Raw genomic sequence first — 13,434 nt, 5'->3', positions numbered from 1 at the left:
GCAAATCACAAATATCACAAATTTTCCGAATATTCGCTTCGTGCCCAGGGCTAGTATTTTGTATTAATATGTCTTACTATTTTTGATGAAAATAATAATTATGTGATAATTATATGACGGTTAATTAGAAACATGAAATGTTATTGTTAATTTTTTTTCTTGTCATCGTTACAAATTATAAGTTTCTCTAAAAGAGACCGGATTCGAACCTAAATCTGGTGAGAAGGTTACCTCTAGCCCACTTGCTAATGTTTTTGTTAATTAAAGGTTAAATATTATTTTTTATACAAAATCTTAATAATTTCCCTCATTTTTTTTTCTTGATAATTTCCCTCATTTACATTATTGAAATTAATTGTATTAAAACTAATCGTAGAAATAAATTAAGTTAAAAACATTATGTAATGTAATTGTTTTTGAGTTTCACTTGCACATGTGCGTGCACAAGGCTCAATGGCTAAGGGTAGGTAGTACAGTCGTACGATGACTTCATTGCGGGGGAAAAGAAACAATAGTTGGGCCGTGTGGAGATTATTAATGGGCTTTATTTGTTGTATAATCAAGCCCAATCGCTAGATCCTTATAGGACCAATCGAGTCAACCCGAAACCAGACCCAACCTAACTTTTCAAATCCGGTTCCAAGACCTTGGGATGATGATATTTTCCTACTGTGTGTCCATTACTTTCTTAGGACACAAGATTTGTTAACCGACGACCCTTGCCGCCATGTCGAACCATTCCCACCACCGGGCAGCTGAAGAGGCTTAGGCAGATAAGAAATAAGGAAGAACCATGTTTCGAGCTGAAGAAACCAACAGATACAAAGGTGTCACACTTCTCTTTAATGAGCCACACCAGAGGCTAGAACACCCCAAAGACAGATGGAGACTTTAACCATTCAATGAGCCACTTTGCATCCATCACCAAAGCTGCTATTGGGACTTTACGTTAAGTTATTTAATTTTGTTTGTTAGCTGCTATTGGTTTAGAATCATTAAAATAACCCCAAAGCATATGATTAGCTCAATATTTTTAATCATAAAAAACAATTAACCTCTAACTCTGCTATTAATTAAATTAGACGGTCCACTAACTCTATATATCTCCAACTCTCATAATCCATCACGTCCTCATCACTACACATTGAAAGAGACAAACGCTAAACCATCACATAAACATAACATAGTACCAAACCCCATTTCTTGTCTTGTGTCTTCTATCTCCCCCATGGAAGCCAAGAAGTCCAACAAGATCAGAGAGATCGTTAAGCTTCAACAGATCCTCAAGAAATGGCGAAAACAAGCTATTGCATCAAAAGCAGCCAACAACAATACCACTGAAGAGAACAATAACAATGGTGGAGGTAGCAAGAGCATCAAGTTTCTGAAGAGGACATTGTCATTTACAGATGCAACAGCTGTTCCTAAAGGATATCTAGCTGTCACGGTCGGGTTAGAGAATAAGAGGTACACTATACCAACAGAGTACCTTCGCCACCAAGCTTTTTATGTTCTTTTACGTGAGGCAGAAGAAGAGTTTGGGTTTCAACAAGCCGGTGTCTTGAGGATTCCGTGTGAAGTTTCGGTTTTCGAGAGTATATTGAAGATAATGGAGGAGAAGAACGAAGGGTACCTGGTGACGACAACAACAGCTAAGCAGGAGTGTAAGTTCAATGCAGCAGCAGATGATAAGACGAGCTACCGGCATCCATCTGATTGTCCTCGGACTCCTGCACACCAACCTCACAACATCCCAATGTGCAGATAGTTTTGTTCATTTCTTGCTTCTGCATTTTCTTCTTCCTCCTCTTGTATTGACTTGAGCCATTCTGCTTATTCCCACTTTTTCTCTAGGAATATGGATTTGTGTGCTTCAAAACTTCTTAGTAAGAGAAGATATTTCTGAATAATGGAATGTACAAACGGATCATTGAAACTATTATGATGACCTCTATTCCTTAAGACTATTTATTTTTTCTCTGCTCTGTTTTTGACTTATGTTGTGGTAACCTCTGACTGATGAAAACTTATAATGACTCTTTCTTCTTTCTCTGCTCTGGTGGAATTTCTCACAAGAACCCACGACGCCATTGATCTAATATCTATTACTGATGAAAAATGCAGTAGCATCATGGTACAAGAACAGATCACATACTGTATAAGTGAATCAGGCAAAAACGATATTTGAACTTTAACACACAACTTTTTTTAAATCCTTTGTAATCTATTCATCTGCACTTACAACACAAGTCCGTAGAACCATTTCACATCAGCAAGATAATTCATGGTAACCGAAGATGTTGTTAGTTTGGAAACTGTACAGGTTGATTTTTATCTCAGTATATAGAACCTAATGAAACAAGAGGAGAAACGAGTCACACGCATTATAGCAGAAATCAAACTCACGAGAATCCAAAATGCTATATGCCTATGAAGAAAGAGAGAATGGTTCATGTTTGAATTTTTGCAGTTTGCGTTGTTTCCGGAACAACCATGTGAATGGTAGTTGTAGTTATGTTAAAGTAATCAGAGATTTAGAATAATAGGATAATGTAATCATAACAATAATTGCGGAATTGTACTTTTAATCACCAAGTGGAATGTGGTTTATTAAACTATTCCAAGGCTAAGGTACGGTATCCTAAGCTTCTCTTACGGAAGCTAAAGCTATAATAAGAATACTTAGTAATATAATAAGCTAATAGCAGAGTCACAGGAATATTCTCATGTAAAATTAAGTAGCTCCATTATTGTGATCACATGCAAATCAAAAGGGTACGGCAAATCAAAAGGACTGATTTAACAATCCCCTAAACCAAAGAAAATGCAAGAAGGAGAGGGAACGATGTTCATGATACCACATGTTGGTTCTCTGCCAAATGATTAATGAGGGTCAAAGTCAAAACATAAACATAGAGATCTGATAAACCGGAAAACGCCACATGACATCTGTACCTAAGGTTTAATACCATCTAATCAAAACTAACTCCTAATACATGTGCATTTATCTCCTGAAGCTGATATCGAGGATAATGAATAAGTAACTTGGAGAATGAGAGTTGCAGGTTCTAAAAAAGACAGCAAGATCCAGCAGCAAATTAACAAGAACAAACCATATGCCTTGGAATCATAAAAACCGTTGGAGTGTACGTCCATGACTCATAGTTTTCTGCTTTAAAGATGAGTGTTGAGGTTATAACGACAACGTAGTCCTATTTTAATGGCACTAATCAAAGAAAGAATATAAATATCTAAATGAGACACATTCCAGACAAAAATCAACCAGGAAAGGTTCGAAAGTCAGATTCACATGAAAATAGATACAATAGAGAAGCCAAAGGCAATCACTAATCTGCTTTAAAAATGGGTGTTGGAGTGTACATCCGTGACTCATAAACTCAATAGTGTTCTGCAATTAATCAAGGATTCCAATTCTTTAATCAATCAAACAGTACAAAAATCGACAAAGACACATTGCAGACAAAAATCAACAAGGAAAGGTTTGAAATTCAGCTTCACACATGAACATAGACATCAACAAAGAAGCCAATATAATCACGATTCACTAGTCAATTTAATGTTACAATGTGCTTATACATACGGCTATATTTGATATTCAATCTTGACAGACTAAAAACAATTTATATATATAACAATTGGAACAAAGAAAGGAACCTGAAACTTAATTGAGTACTTTGAAGAAGAGTGTCTGACACCACAAGGAGAGCTTAGAACATAAGCTCATCGCCATCTTCTGAATTAGGAAATGTGACACACTTGAACACTTTACACTTTCCACACAACACAAATCCCACCTGTAATAAACATATATTCAAGTTCTCACAAATAAGATAACCATTCCATAGCTTTACGCTCATACATAGCAATTTGTGCAAATTGTTTAACCTAATCAAAGTTAGGAAAGCTTACAGCTTTACAAGTTGGGCATCGTCGATAGATTCGATTGTTTTCAGATTTCACATTTGTTTTCTGACCTTTACAGAAATCACAAAGCAACCATCCTTTCCCATTACAGTCCTCACACAAAATCACAGCTCCATCGAAATCACCCTTCACGGGAAAAGTCGTCAATTCAAAAAATTTCAAAATTCCAGAAAAATCCGATTTCAATTGTCATCGACATTTCGTTTTTGGTACCTGCTGCGACTGTCCGAGCTGGGGATCTTGCTGCTGAAGTGGAACGCATCGAAATGGCTTAAAACGACAACGGTGACTTCGACGCGACGGCGACGGTGATGATGATGATGGCAGTAGCCGTAAATAAGATGAATTTGGAGGATGTAACGTTATCCAAGTCGCCATATTTTTTTGCTTTCTTTTCCAATCCAAGTTCCGTGGCGGTTGATTCTCACTCAACTCAACACAAAGTCCGGTAGTACAGTAATTAGTGGGCTGATAATGGGTCGTGTGAAGGCCCATTAATTTGGATTAATGTTTAAACCCATAAGGTCATAACAGAATCTTTTGAGTTTTTGACCAAACAATAGGGTTAGGGACAGCTCAACAAGGAAATGGCGGACTCGAAAATTTTATACACACAAATGGCAAATCTGTGGAATTAAAAATTGTGATAGTGCGTCATAGTGGTGTTAATGAAATAAGAAACGAAACGTTGACGAAGATGTTAATTTTTCCCAAACTCATTACCCCAAATTTTCGAATTCGTCTCTGTAAACAAATTGCATGGAGAAATATTCGTCCATGGAGATGGAGGCTTACCAAGAAACCCAGATAAAGCCTCCAAAAGTGTTCCTCAATTTCCGAGGAGTCGAGCTGCGACAGAGCTTTATCGCTCACCTCGAGGTGGCTTTGACAAGGGGAGGAGTCAACGTACATGTAGACCAGCGGCTGCAACTTGGAGACCAGCTCGATGTTTTCAAGGGGATCGAAGAGTCAAGGATAGCTCTTGTCATCTTATCGGAAAGGTATACTGAGTCTAAATGGTGCTTAGACGAGCTTGTGAAGATCCAAGAACTTGTTGAGCAAGGCAAACTTATGGCGATTCCCATTTTCTACAATCTGCATCCATCCGTAGTGGAAAGTCTTGACGGAGAATTTGGAGATAACTTGTGGAAACTCGGGAAGCATCTTCCTGACTTTGACAAGCTCAAGCAATGGAAAGAAGCTTTGAGATTCGTTTCTAGATTGGCGGGTTTGGTACTAAATGAGAAAATGTATGGATTTCTACTCTCCTCAAGTTTTGTCAGTTAAACAGGAAAAAAAAGAACTCACACGTTCATGTACCTACTTAGTTACCAACAGCTTAAACTTTAAAAGTGTGGTTGCGGCTACCATTGCTTAGGCCTTACTCGATCAGGGAGTCTCAATTTTTTTTTCTCTTGCATTGTTTTTTGCAGTATAGAATCCAAGTTTATCGATAATATCGTCAAGCATGTACTTATGGCTCTGAGCCGTCTTCCGAGGGAAGCTGATAGCGCTACTAAAGCTAAATTTCCCGGAATATCAAGAAAGGAAGGTGGTCTGAATTTGAGAAAGGATGATGATTTCCTCAGCGAACCAAACTCTGGTGCACTCCCTGAGCTACAGGATAGAGAAGAAAAGAAGCAAGAAAATGTAAGTGAAAGCTCTGCCATGGTAACTTACGACCAAAGGGATAAAGTGTTCATCAGTTTTAGGGGAGTTGACGTCCGCCGTACTTTTAATTACTACTTAACAAAGGACTTGGAAAGGAACGGAGTCAGCGTCTTCAAAGACGTAGAGTTGAAGGGTAGCCTTCGTGAAATCATTTTCAAGGGGATGGAGGAGTCAAAGATCGCACTTGTAATCTTCTCGAGCGGGTATGCAGCATCCGCTTGGTGCTTAGACAACCTAGTGAAGATCAAAGAGCTCATGGACGAAGGCATACTCGTAGCCATTCCAATCTTCTACAATGTGGAGCCATCACATGTTCAAAACCTGAAGGGAGTATTTGGTGATAACTTCAGGAGTTTATGCAGTATGAAACAGAATATCCATATCCGTATTATATGGATTGAAGCTTTGAAGGCTATAGCGTCCAGGATGGGCTTCTGCGTGAATGAGCACAGGTAATTGAATTAATAAATTTATTACTGGCTTGAACGGATTGTTGCTGAACTTACTTGATTTTTTGGGATCATATCTTCGTTATCTCTTATCCATTTTTCCTTAATGGTTATGGCAGTGATGAGTATGAGATCATCATTCGCATCGTCAAAGACGTCCTAGAGACTATTAGGCAGCAGAAAGGAGAAAAACCGGCTTTCTTTGGGATGCAGCAACGTATGGAGCAATTGGAGCAGAAGTTAGAGTTTGATTTATATAAAACTCAAATTATTGGAGTTGTTGGAATGCCTGGTATTGGTAAAACCACTCTCGCAATGATGCTGCACGAAAAGTGGAAACGAAAGTTTGTACATTGCGTCACTTTTCTAGATATCAGTAAAAAATCAGAGGAAGTTAGTCTAGTGCAGCTGCGAAGGAAACTCCTGGAAGCTTTACTTAATGGAAAAGTACGAGAAATAAGTGACGAGACAACACATGGATCTGTAAAAGTTGAACTACTCGAGACCAAGATTTTTGTTCTTCTCGATGATGTGAGTGACAAGAAACAGTTGGAGTTTCTCCTCGGTGAACTTGACTGGGTTAAGAAGGGAAGCAAGATTATTATAACGACCTGTGACAAGTCATTGCTTGAGGGATTGGCTGATGATACTTATGTGGTCCCGAAATTGAACGACAGAGAGGGCTTTCAGCTCTTTAGTTATCATGCCTTCCATGGTCAAAATTTTTATCCCACCAGTAGCTTACTGACGCTCTCTAGAATGTTTGTGGATTACGCTCGAGGACACCCGTTGACTCTCAAATTACTAGGTGAAAAACTTAATGGGAGGGAAGAGGTTTACTGGGCATCTATATTGGAAATGATGAACAAAAACTCCGATAGGATGTTCCAAGATGTCTCGAGATTCTCTACTGATCAAAATAGACTTAGTGGGAGGCAGGAAGATGTTTTTCTCGACATAGTGTGCTTTTTTAAATCAGAGGATGAGTACTTTGTTAGGAGTTTGCTAGATTCAGGAGATCCTGACTCTGCTGATACTGTGAGTGAAGTAAAAGATCTCGTCAACAAGTTCCTGATTACAGTTGCTGACGGCCGAGTAGAAATAAATGTTCCACTATATATGTTCTTTAAAGACCTTCGTCCTCCTCGGTGGCTTAGGCTATGGAACGACGAAGATATCATCAACAAGCTAATGAAAATGGAAAAATCAGTAAGTTTTTTTTCTCTCTCTCTCTTTTCCAGTCATATTTCCCAAACTGTTTCTCTGAAGTCTGAACAGTGAGATAAATCATCATTTGTAGATTTTTAGATGGACCTTGAATTCTTTTTACACTATGTATTTTAGAAACGGGAATAACAATAATATATGGTAACTTGGAAAACAGATTTTTTTATATATAGACAAGGTTTTTTGTTAAACTATAAATTTTCGGTTACATTAAGACGTCGTGTATACTTTTTCCTAACATGTTCTCTTTTGACTTGTGAACAGTCTATAAGAGGTATTTTCATAGACACGTCAAAGTTCTTGAAGAGCATCGGCTTGGACCATTCAACCTTCGATTATATGTGGAACCTTCGATACATTAAAATATATGATTCCTCTTGTCATCGGGAATGTAAAACTGCAAGCAAATTAGACCTCCCCGATGGGATTGGATTGCGGTCAACAGAGGTTCGATATTTTCATTGGGTGAAATTCCCATTGAAGGAGCTTCCACATGACTTCAGACCGATGAATCTTGTTGACCTTAGACTGCCATACAGTGATATTACACGTCTTTGGGAAGGCGATAAGGTGTGTCTTTTTGTGCCATGTTTTTGCATATATGTTTTTATAACATGGCTGAAGTATGTTCTGATCGGTGGCTAAATTTTGATAGGATACACCGCGGTTGAAGTGGGTGGATCTTAGCTACTCAAGTGAGTTGCTCGACTTGTCAGCATTGTCAAAGGCTGAAAATCTTCAAAGACTAAATCTGGAAGGTTGCATGAGTTTGGACGAGTTGCCAGTGGAGTTTGAAAATATGAAGTCTCTTGTATTCCTGAATCTAAGAGGATGTACAAGTCTTTGGTCTCTTCCGGAGATGAATTTAATCTCTCTAAAAACACTCATCCTCAGTAATTGCTCAAACCTAGAGGAATTTCAGCTAATTTCAGAAAGTGTAGAATTTCTACATTTGGATGGCACAGCAATCAAAGGACTTCCTCAGGCTATACAGAAACTCCAGAGGCTTGTTGTGTTGAATTTGAAAAACTGCAAAAGGTTGGCGAGTCTTCCCAATTGTCTGAGCAACCTGGAAGTTCTTGACAAGCTAATACTCTCTGGTTGTTCAAGGCTTAAGGATCTTCCGGATGTCATGAATAGTTTAAAACATCTTAAGACTTTACTTTTTGATGGGACAGGAGCAAAAGAGATGCCAAGCATCTCATGCTTCACTGAATCCGAAGGCCCAGCTTCTGCAGATATGTTCTTACAACCTCTAGGATCCATGAGAGAATGGCCATTTGCTGTTAACGGAGTATCCTCACTGCGACGTCTATGTTTGAGTGGAAATGATTTTGTCAGCCTGCAACCTGATATTGGGAAACTTTATCATCTGAAATGGCTCAACGTGAAACATTGCAAGAAGCTGAGATCTGTTCCGATGCTTCCACCAAGACTTCAGTACTTTGATGCACATGGCTGTGATTCACTGGAAAGAGTTGCAAATCCTGTAGCCATTTCGGTGTTGTCTGATCAGATGATCCATGCCACATTCAGTTTTTCCAACTGCAACAAGTTGGATCAAGACGCAAAGGATAGTATCATATCCTATACTCGGTGGAGAAGCCAGTTAGTGCAAGATGAGCTCACTCAATACAATGGGGTATGTCTATTTCTCTCTATCAATTTCTAGTTTTCCTTGCTGCATCTGTGGTATCTGATCTTGTTTTGGTAATCTCTTTTGTAGGATTTAGTTTCGGAAGCTTTAATTGGAACTTGTTTTCCTGGATGGGAAGTACCCGCATGGTTCAGTTACCAAGCCTCTGGATCGGTGTTAAAGGCCAAGCTGCCTGCACGCTGGTATGGCAACAAGTTTAGTGGGATTGGTCTATGCGGTGTTATCTTATTTGATGGCTACCACAGCCAGAGGAAACGTGTCTTATTGAAATGTAATTGTGTGTTCAAGAATGAAGACGGGTCTAGTAACCGCTTTAGCTTCACTGTTGGAGGTTGGAGCGAACCAAGTGACACACCACGGAAGCTTGTGTCGTCTCATGTCTTTATTGGCTTTACGAGTACGATGGATATCAACAATATAAGTGAAGATGAGGATGAAGAGAAATGTGTTTGTACTGAAGCCTTGATTGAGTTTGAAGTGACAGATGGTATGGAAGAGATCAAAGGTTGCGAGGTGGTGAAGTGTGGCTTCAGTTTGGTAAATGCACCCGAAGTAAGGGGGAATCTATGATCAGATTTAAAAAAATTTGTAATTGTGAACATACAAGGTGAAGCAAAACACAAAGCTACCTTTCAAACTTTTTCGAAAAGCTAACCACATGGTGGTGGGCTAGTGGCTCTCATGAAGAGTTGCCATGTTGGTTTAGGTCGGGATCAATTCTATCCAGATGCGAATTGCTTCTCATTTATCATGTGGCCACATGGATATGGGTCCTTGCTTTCGGCCCATTTGAATATCCGGAGAGAGGGTCTATACTTCTCATTTATCATGTGGCCACATGGATATGGGCATTTGCTTTCGGCCCATTTGAATACCCGGAGAGAGGGTCTATATGTGGGCTGCTCCACCCCCCCTCCCCCCCCCCCCTCTAGATTAGTCTCGGACCTTTCCATAGGTCTGGAGATTTACTAAAGAACTTTTCGAAAAGCTCTATTCGGTTGACCTAAAAATTCTTGAAGTCGGAGTTGCACCAAATATTCATATTCAGTTCTATATATATATTCAGTTATATATATATATAGAAAAATTCAATTGCTTGTAGTTCAGTTAATTGCAAATATATTTCACCGAGTTTGGTTCGGTTCTGAAGTTCATATTAGGCCAAAAAAAAACAATAGAAAATGCTTGTTTTAGTGTGGTAATATGCTATGATTAGATTAAAAATGTTTAGGAAATTAGAATTTCTTTTAAAGTTTCCAAAACTCAAAAGTGTCTAAACTATTTGAAAATTCTAGACTATCGCAAAACTTCAAGTATTTTTTAACCTGCGGGACGATTTTTTAAAATAAAAAATTTATATTCTAAATTATATTTGTTAATTTTGTTTCTTTCATTTAGTGCTTAAGATTGTGTAACTATATTTTGATTGATTTAACTCGCGGTATACCACGAGACAATTTTTAAAAAAAAATTAAGTTGTACAATTGTATTTTGATTGTTAATTTTATGATTTAACCAGTGAAATGCTACATGATAAATTTTTCCTTTTATATACTTGTAATTCAAATAACTTAATTAAATGTATCTAATAATTCAAATAACAAACTGATGATGGCATAACATCTTTCATTTAACTCATTTAATTTAGACTAAAATATTTGTGTGTGGATAACCCGTAAGAAAAATATAATCATACTTATGTAAACTCAAATCCGATCAATCATATTTATGTAAAATATAATAATATTTAAAAAATTTGTAGAGTTCAAATATTAATAAAACTTTAGTCTTTTATAAAGAATAAATATTTAAAATATTTGAACCTTTTAAAAAGTATCAATATATATAATATCAAACTTTTTAAAGTTTATAAACCTTTTAAAGTTTAAAACTATAATATTTTGAAACTTTTAAAAAGTTTTCATTTTCTCAAATAAAGAAGTATTAAACCAAAAAAATCTTTTAATTTGGACGTCTGAGAAATCAAATTTTCTGCTCATTTGTAGTTGGAAACATAATAGTCCTATTTATAATTGTTCTGAACCATTGTCTAAAATTTTCTACTAGATGCGAGACGTTGTATATACACTTTTTATCGATTGAGTAATATACGTCCGTTTTGAAAATTCAAATTGCAACATATGTGGGGAGGGGGAAATTTTTTTTTTTTTTTGTTAACAAAACTCGATTAGATTGGCTTAAATAAGCCAATTTGTGGGACAATTGTTTACAAACTTGACAATATGCGGGAGGGCACGCACATTACGTGTCGAACTGTCCGTTTTTACATTTGCATTTCTTGGAATAAAAGATAAAGAAAAGGTTGAAAATTATTCCCTATCAATTTTGATGTCATCCAGATATACAGAGATGGCCGGCCACTCAGAAAGCGAAGACACTATCTTCACCAAGTATGAACAGTCGGTAAGGAAAACAACATCTCTGAAGTCATGTCCTATCATGCATCTCATCGCCCACTGCAGTGCTTCTACCTCTGTATGGAGTGGAGGAGAAAGACTTCTACGGAGATTTGAAGCCCCCATAGATGTGGAGCTATCCTGAGAGTGCTAACAGAACCATCCTAACCCGAATTTTTTATATGTGTCCTTCCATGATTCATTTATAAAACACTTGTATCCTGTAAATAACGAAGGTAATATAACCGAATGCCTACGTTCCGAGGAGTGCAGAACCGAAACCGCAGGAGAAGTCCCAAGCTCCTCGAGCTGAGCCGTCTGCCAAGCATCCGCTTCTGTCTTTGCGACCCTAGTAACCTCCTGGGAACATTGATCCTCATTTTCAAAAACTTTAGCATTTCTCGCCTTCCAGAAATACCATAATAACCAGGAAAATAACTCAACTTGCCCATCCACTAACGATAGCCGAAGAAGATAATTCATATTAGCATAAATAGAGTGTGGAGAACTGAATATAGCCCAGAGGGACATGGGCCAAGGCCCAGGATTTCCTTGTAGGTGGACAGTCAAAAATAGCATGATAAATTGTTTCCACCTGAGAACCACATCTAGTACAAACTTGATTACAATTTATATGCCTACTTTTCAAATTAGGAAAAACCGATATACATCATGTTAATAGTTTCCACATAAAATGTTGAATCTTGGATGAACATCGTATCTTCCAAATACTTGCAATCAAAGAGAGAAAATCAGGTCCATACACCGGGAGAATAGGAATTCCAAGATCCTTTAACCGAGTTGTATGATAACCAGATTTTACTGTATATCTTTCATTCTTCGTGAAATAAATTAGATCATATAAAAATATTGGAAAGATATTTGATTTATTAGGAAGATATTTTAGAAAATTTTGCTAAATGTAATAATTATTGGTTTCCAATTTTGCAATTTTATTATGATTTATTTGAAAAGTTTACCTTAAATTTTTGTTATTTATTGAAATGACAAGATTTTAATTGTGTAAATATTATAAAATAAAATGTTATAACCCAAAATGTAGTTAAAAAAAAGTTAATACAAATAAGAATAACACCTGTTAAATTATCAACACCCGTTAAAACATAGGAAATATTTGTTCATAAGTGGGTATTTTTTGGTTTAATTTCCACTACCAATTTTAAGGTTTGTAATTTATGTCTTAGTGTAATTGTAATTACTTATTTTTTTATCCACACTCTTATTATGTAATGTACTAGATTCCGTGGTACACCGCGGCATAAACATTTTCTTTATAATTCATGTTTTTAAAAATTGATAGATTTTGTTGGAGTTTATTTAATAATTATGAAGATGGCATAATATCAAACTATACTAAATCAGTTTAATTATACATGTTTTATATCGGTCTTGTTAAAAAATAGTAAAATGACTCGTATTGAACTGTGAAATTAATAATATTATAATTTTTTAGTAATATCAACTCAAACTCGTTCCGTCTTACAATATGTCCCGTCATATAATCTGTCGAAAACATATTACAATCTTTCCGTGTTATACCATGTCATGTCATATAGTCGCCAAAAACTAAATCCATGTGTAAAAAAATGGCAAAGTCAATAATTTTAGTATAAACTTGGTGTATAGCTAAAATATTAATAACATTGAAACTTTTAAAAAGTTTCAGAATATATTAAATATTTTAAACTTTATATGTAGTTTACGATCATTCCCGTCCTACAACCCAACCCGTCATATATTCTACAAAAAATTAAAACCATGTTTATAGTCTCGTCATTCATAGTTGCAAGGTTATAATCTTATTTATAAAGGTTATGAACCATTATTAAAAAAATTCTACTCGATATGGGATGTTGTACATATGCTGAAGAAAAATATTATATACGTCCGTTTTAAAAAATTCATATTGCAATAAATGCGAAAAAATATATTTTTATTATACGTATGTTTTATGTAATAAAATAAAATAAAAAAGATCATATAAAGATTTTGGTGAAATATTTGAGAAAATGAGGAAAATAAGAAATGATATTATATTTATTACGGA

The 13,434-nt window shown here is 36.4% G+C and overlaps 4 protein-coding genes across 4 annotated transcripts; 3 read left to right on the top strand and 1 right to left on the bottom strand.

The window, feature by feature from the left end:
• Positions 1 to 1,007: 1,007 nt before the first annotated feature.
• Positions 1,008 to 1,978, top strand: LOC17889436 (auxin-responsive protein SAUR50). Its single transcript, XM_006295683.2, has one exon. It carries the CDS (start codon positions 1,229 to 1,231, stop codon positions 1,766 to 1,768), a length of 540 nt encoding a protein of 179 aa, XP_006295745.1. The 5' UTR covers positions 1,008 to 1,228; the 3' UTR covers positions 1,769 to 1,978.
• A 1,564-nt stretch (positions 1,979 to 3,542) lies between these two features.
• On the bottom strand, positions 3,543 to 4,350 carry LOC17889068. The gene is made up of 3 exons (XM_006295570.2): positions 4,159 to 4,350; positions 3,931 to 4,071; positions 3,543 to 3,815 (listed from the first exon to the last, which is right to left on the bottom strand). The coding sequence occupies exons 1-3, from the start codon at positions 4,321 to 4,323 to the stop codon at positions 3,729 to 3,731; spliced, it is 393 nt and encodes a 130-aa protein (XP_006295632.1). The 5' UTR covers positions 4,324 to 4,350; the 3' UTR covers positions 3,543 to 3,728.
• A 185-nt stretch (positions 4,351 to 4,535) lies between these two features.
• Positions 4,536 to 6,017, top strand: LOC111830934 (disease resistance protein LAZ5-like). Its single transcript, XM_023783794.1, has 3 exons — positions 4,536 to 5,195; positions 5,379 to 5,889; positions 5,967 to 6,017. Exons 1-3 carry the CDS (start codon positions 4,705 to 4,707, stop codon positions 6,015 to 6,017), a joined length of 1,053 nt encoding a protein of 350 aa, XP_023639562.1. The 5' UTR covers positions 4,536 to 4,704.
• LOC17889071 (disease resistance-like protein CSA1) lies at positions 6,006 to 9,697 on the top strand. Its single transcript, XM_023785235.1, has 5 exons — positions 6,006 to 6,068; positions 6,185 to 7,274; positions 7,557 to 7,862; positions 7,948 to 8,934; positions 9,019 to 9,697. The coding sequence occupies exons 1-5, from the start codon at positions 6,043 to 6,045 to the stop codon at positions 9,517 to 9,519; spliced, it is 2,910 nt and encodes a 969-aa protein (XP_023641003.1). The 5' UTR covers positions 6,006 to 6,042; the 3' UTR covers positions 9,520 to 9,697.
• The last annotated feature ends 3,737 nt before the right edge of the window (positions 9,698 to 13,434 follow it).

The sequence above is a fragment of the Capsella rubella genome, unplaced genomic scaffold (genome assembly GCF_000375325.1).
Source record: "Capsella rubella cultivar Monte Gargano unplaced genomic scaffold, Caprub1_0 scaffold_4, whole genome shotgun sequence".
Taxonomy (NCBI): domain Eukaryota; kingdom Viridiplantae; phylum Streptophyta; class Magnoliopsida; order Brassicales; family Brassicaceae; genus Capsella; species Capsella rubella.
The sequence above is the reverse complement of the archived record's forward strand: the minus strand, read 5'-3'. Positions and strand labels throughout refer to the sequence as shown.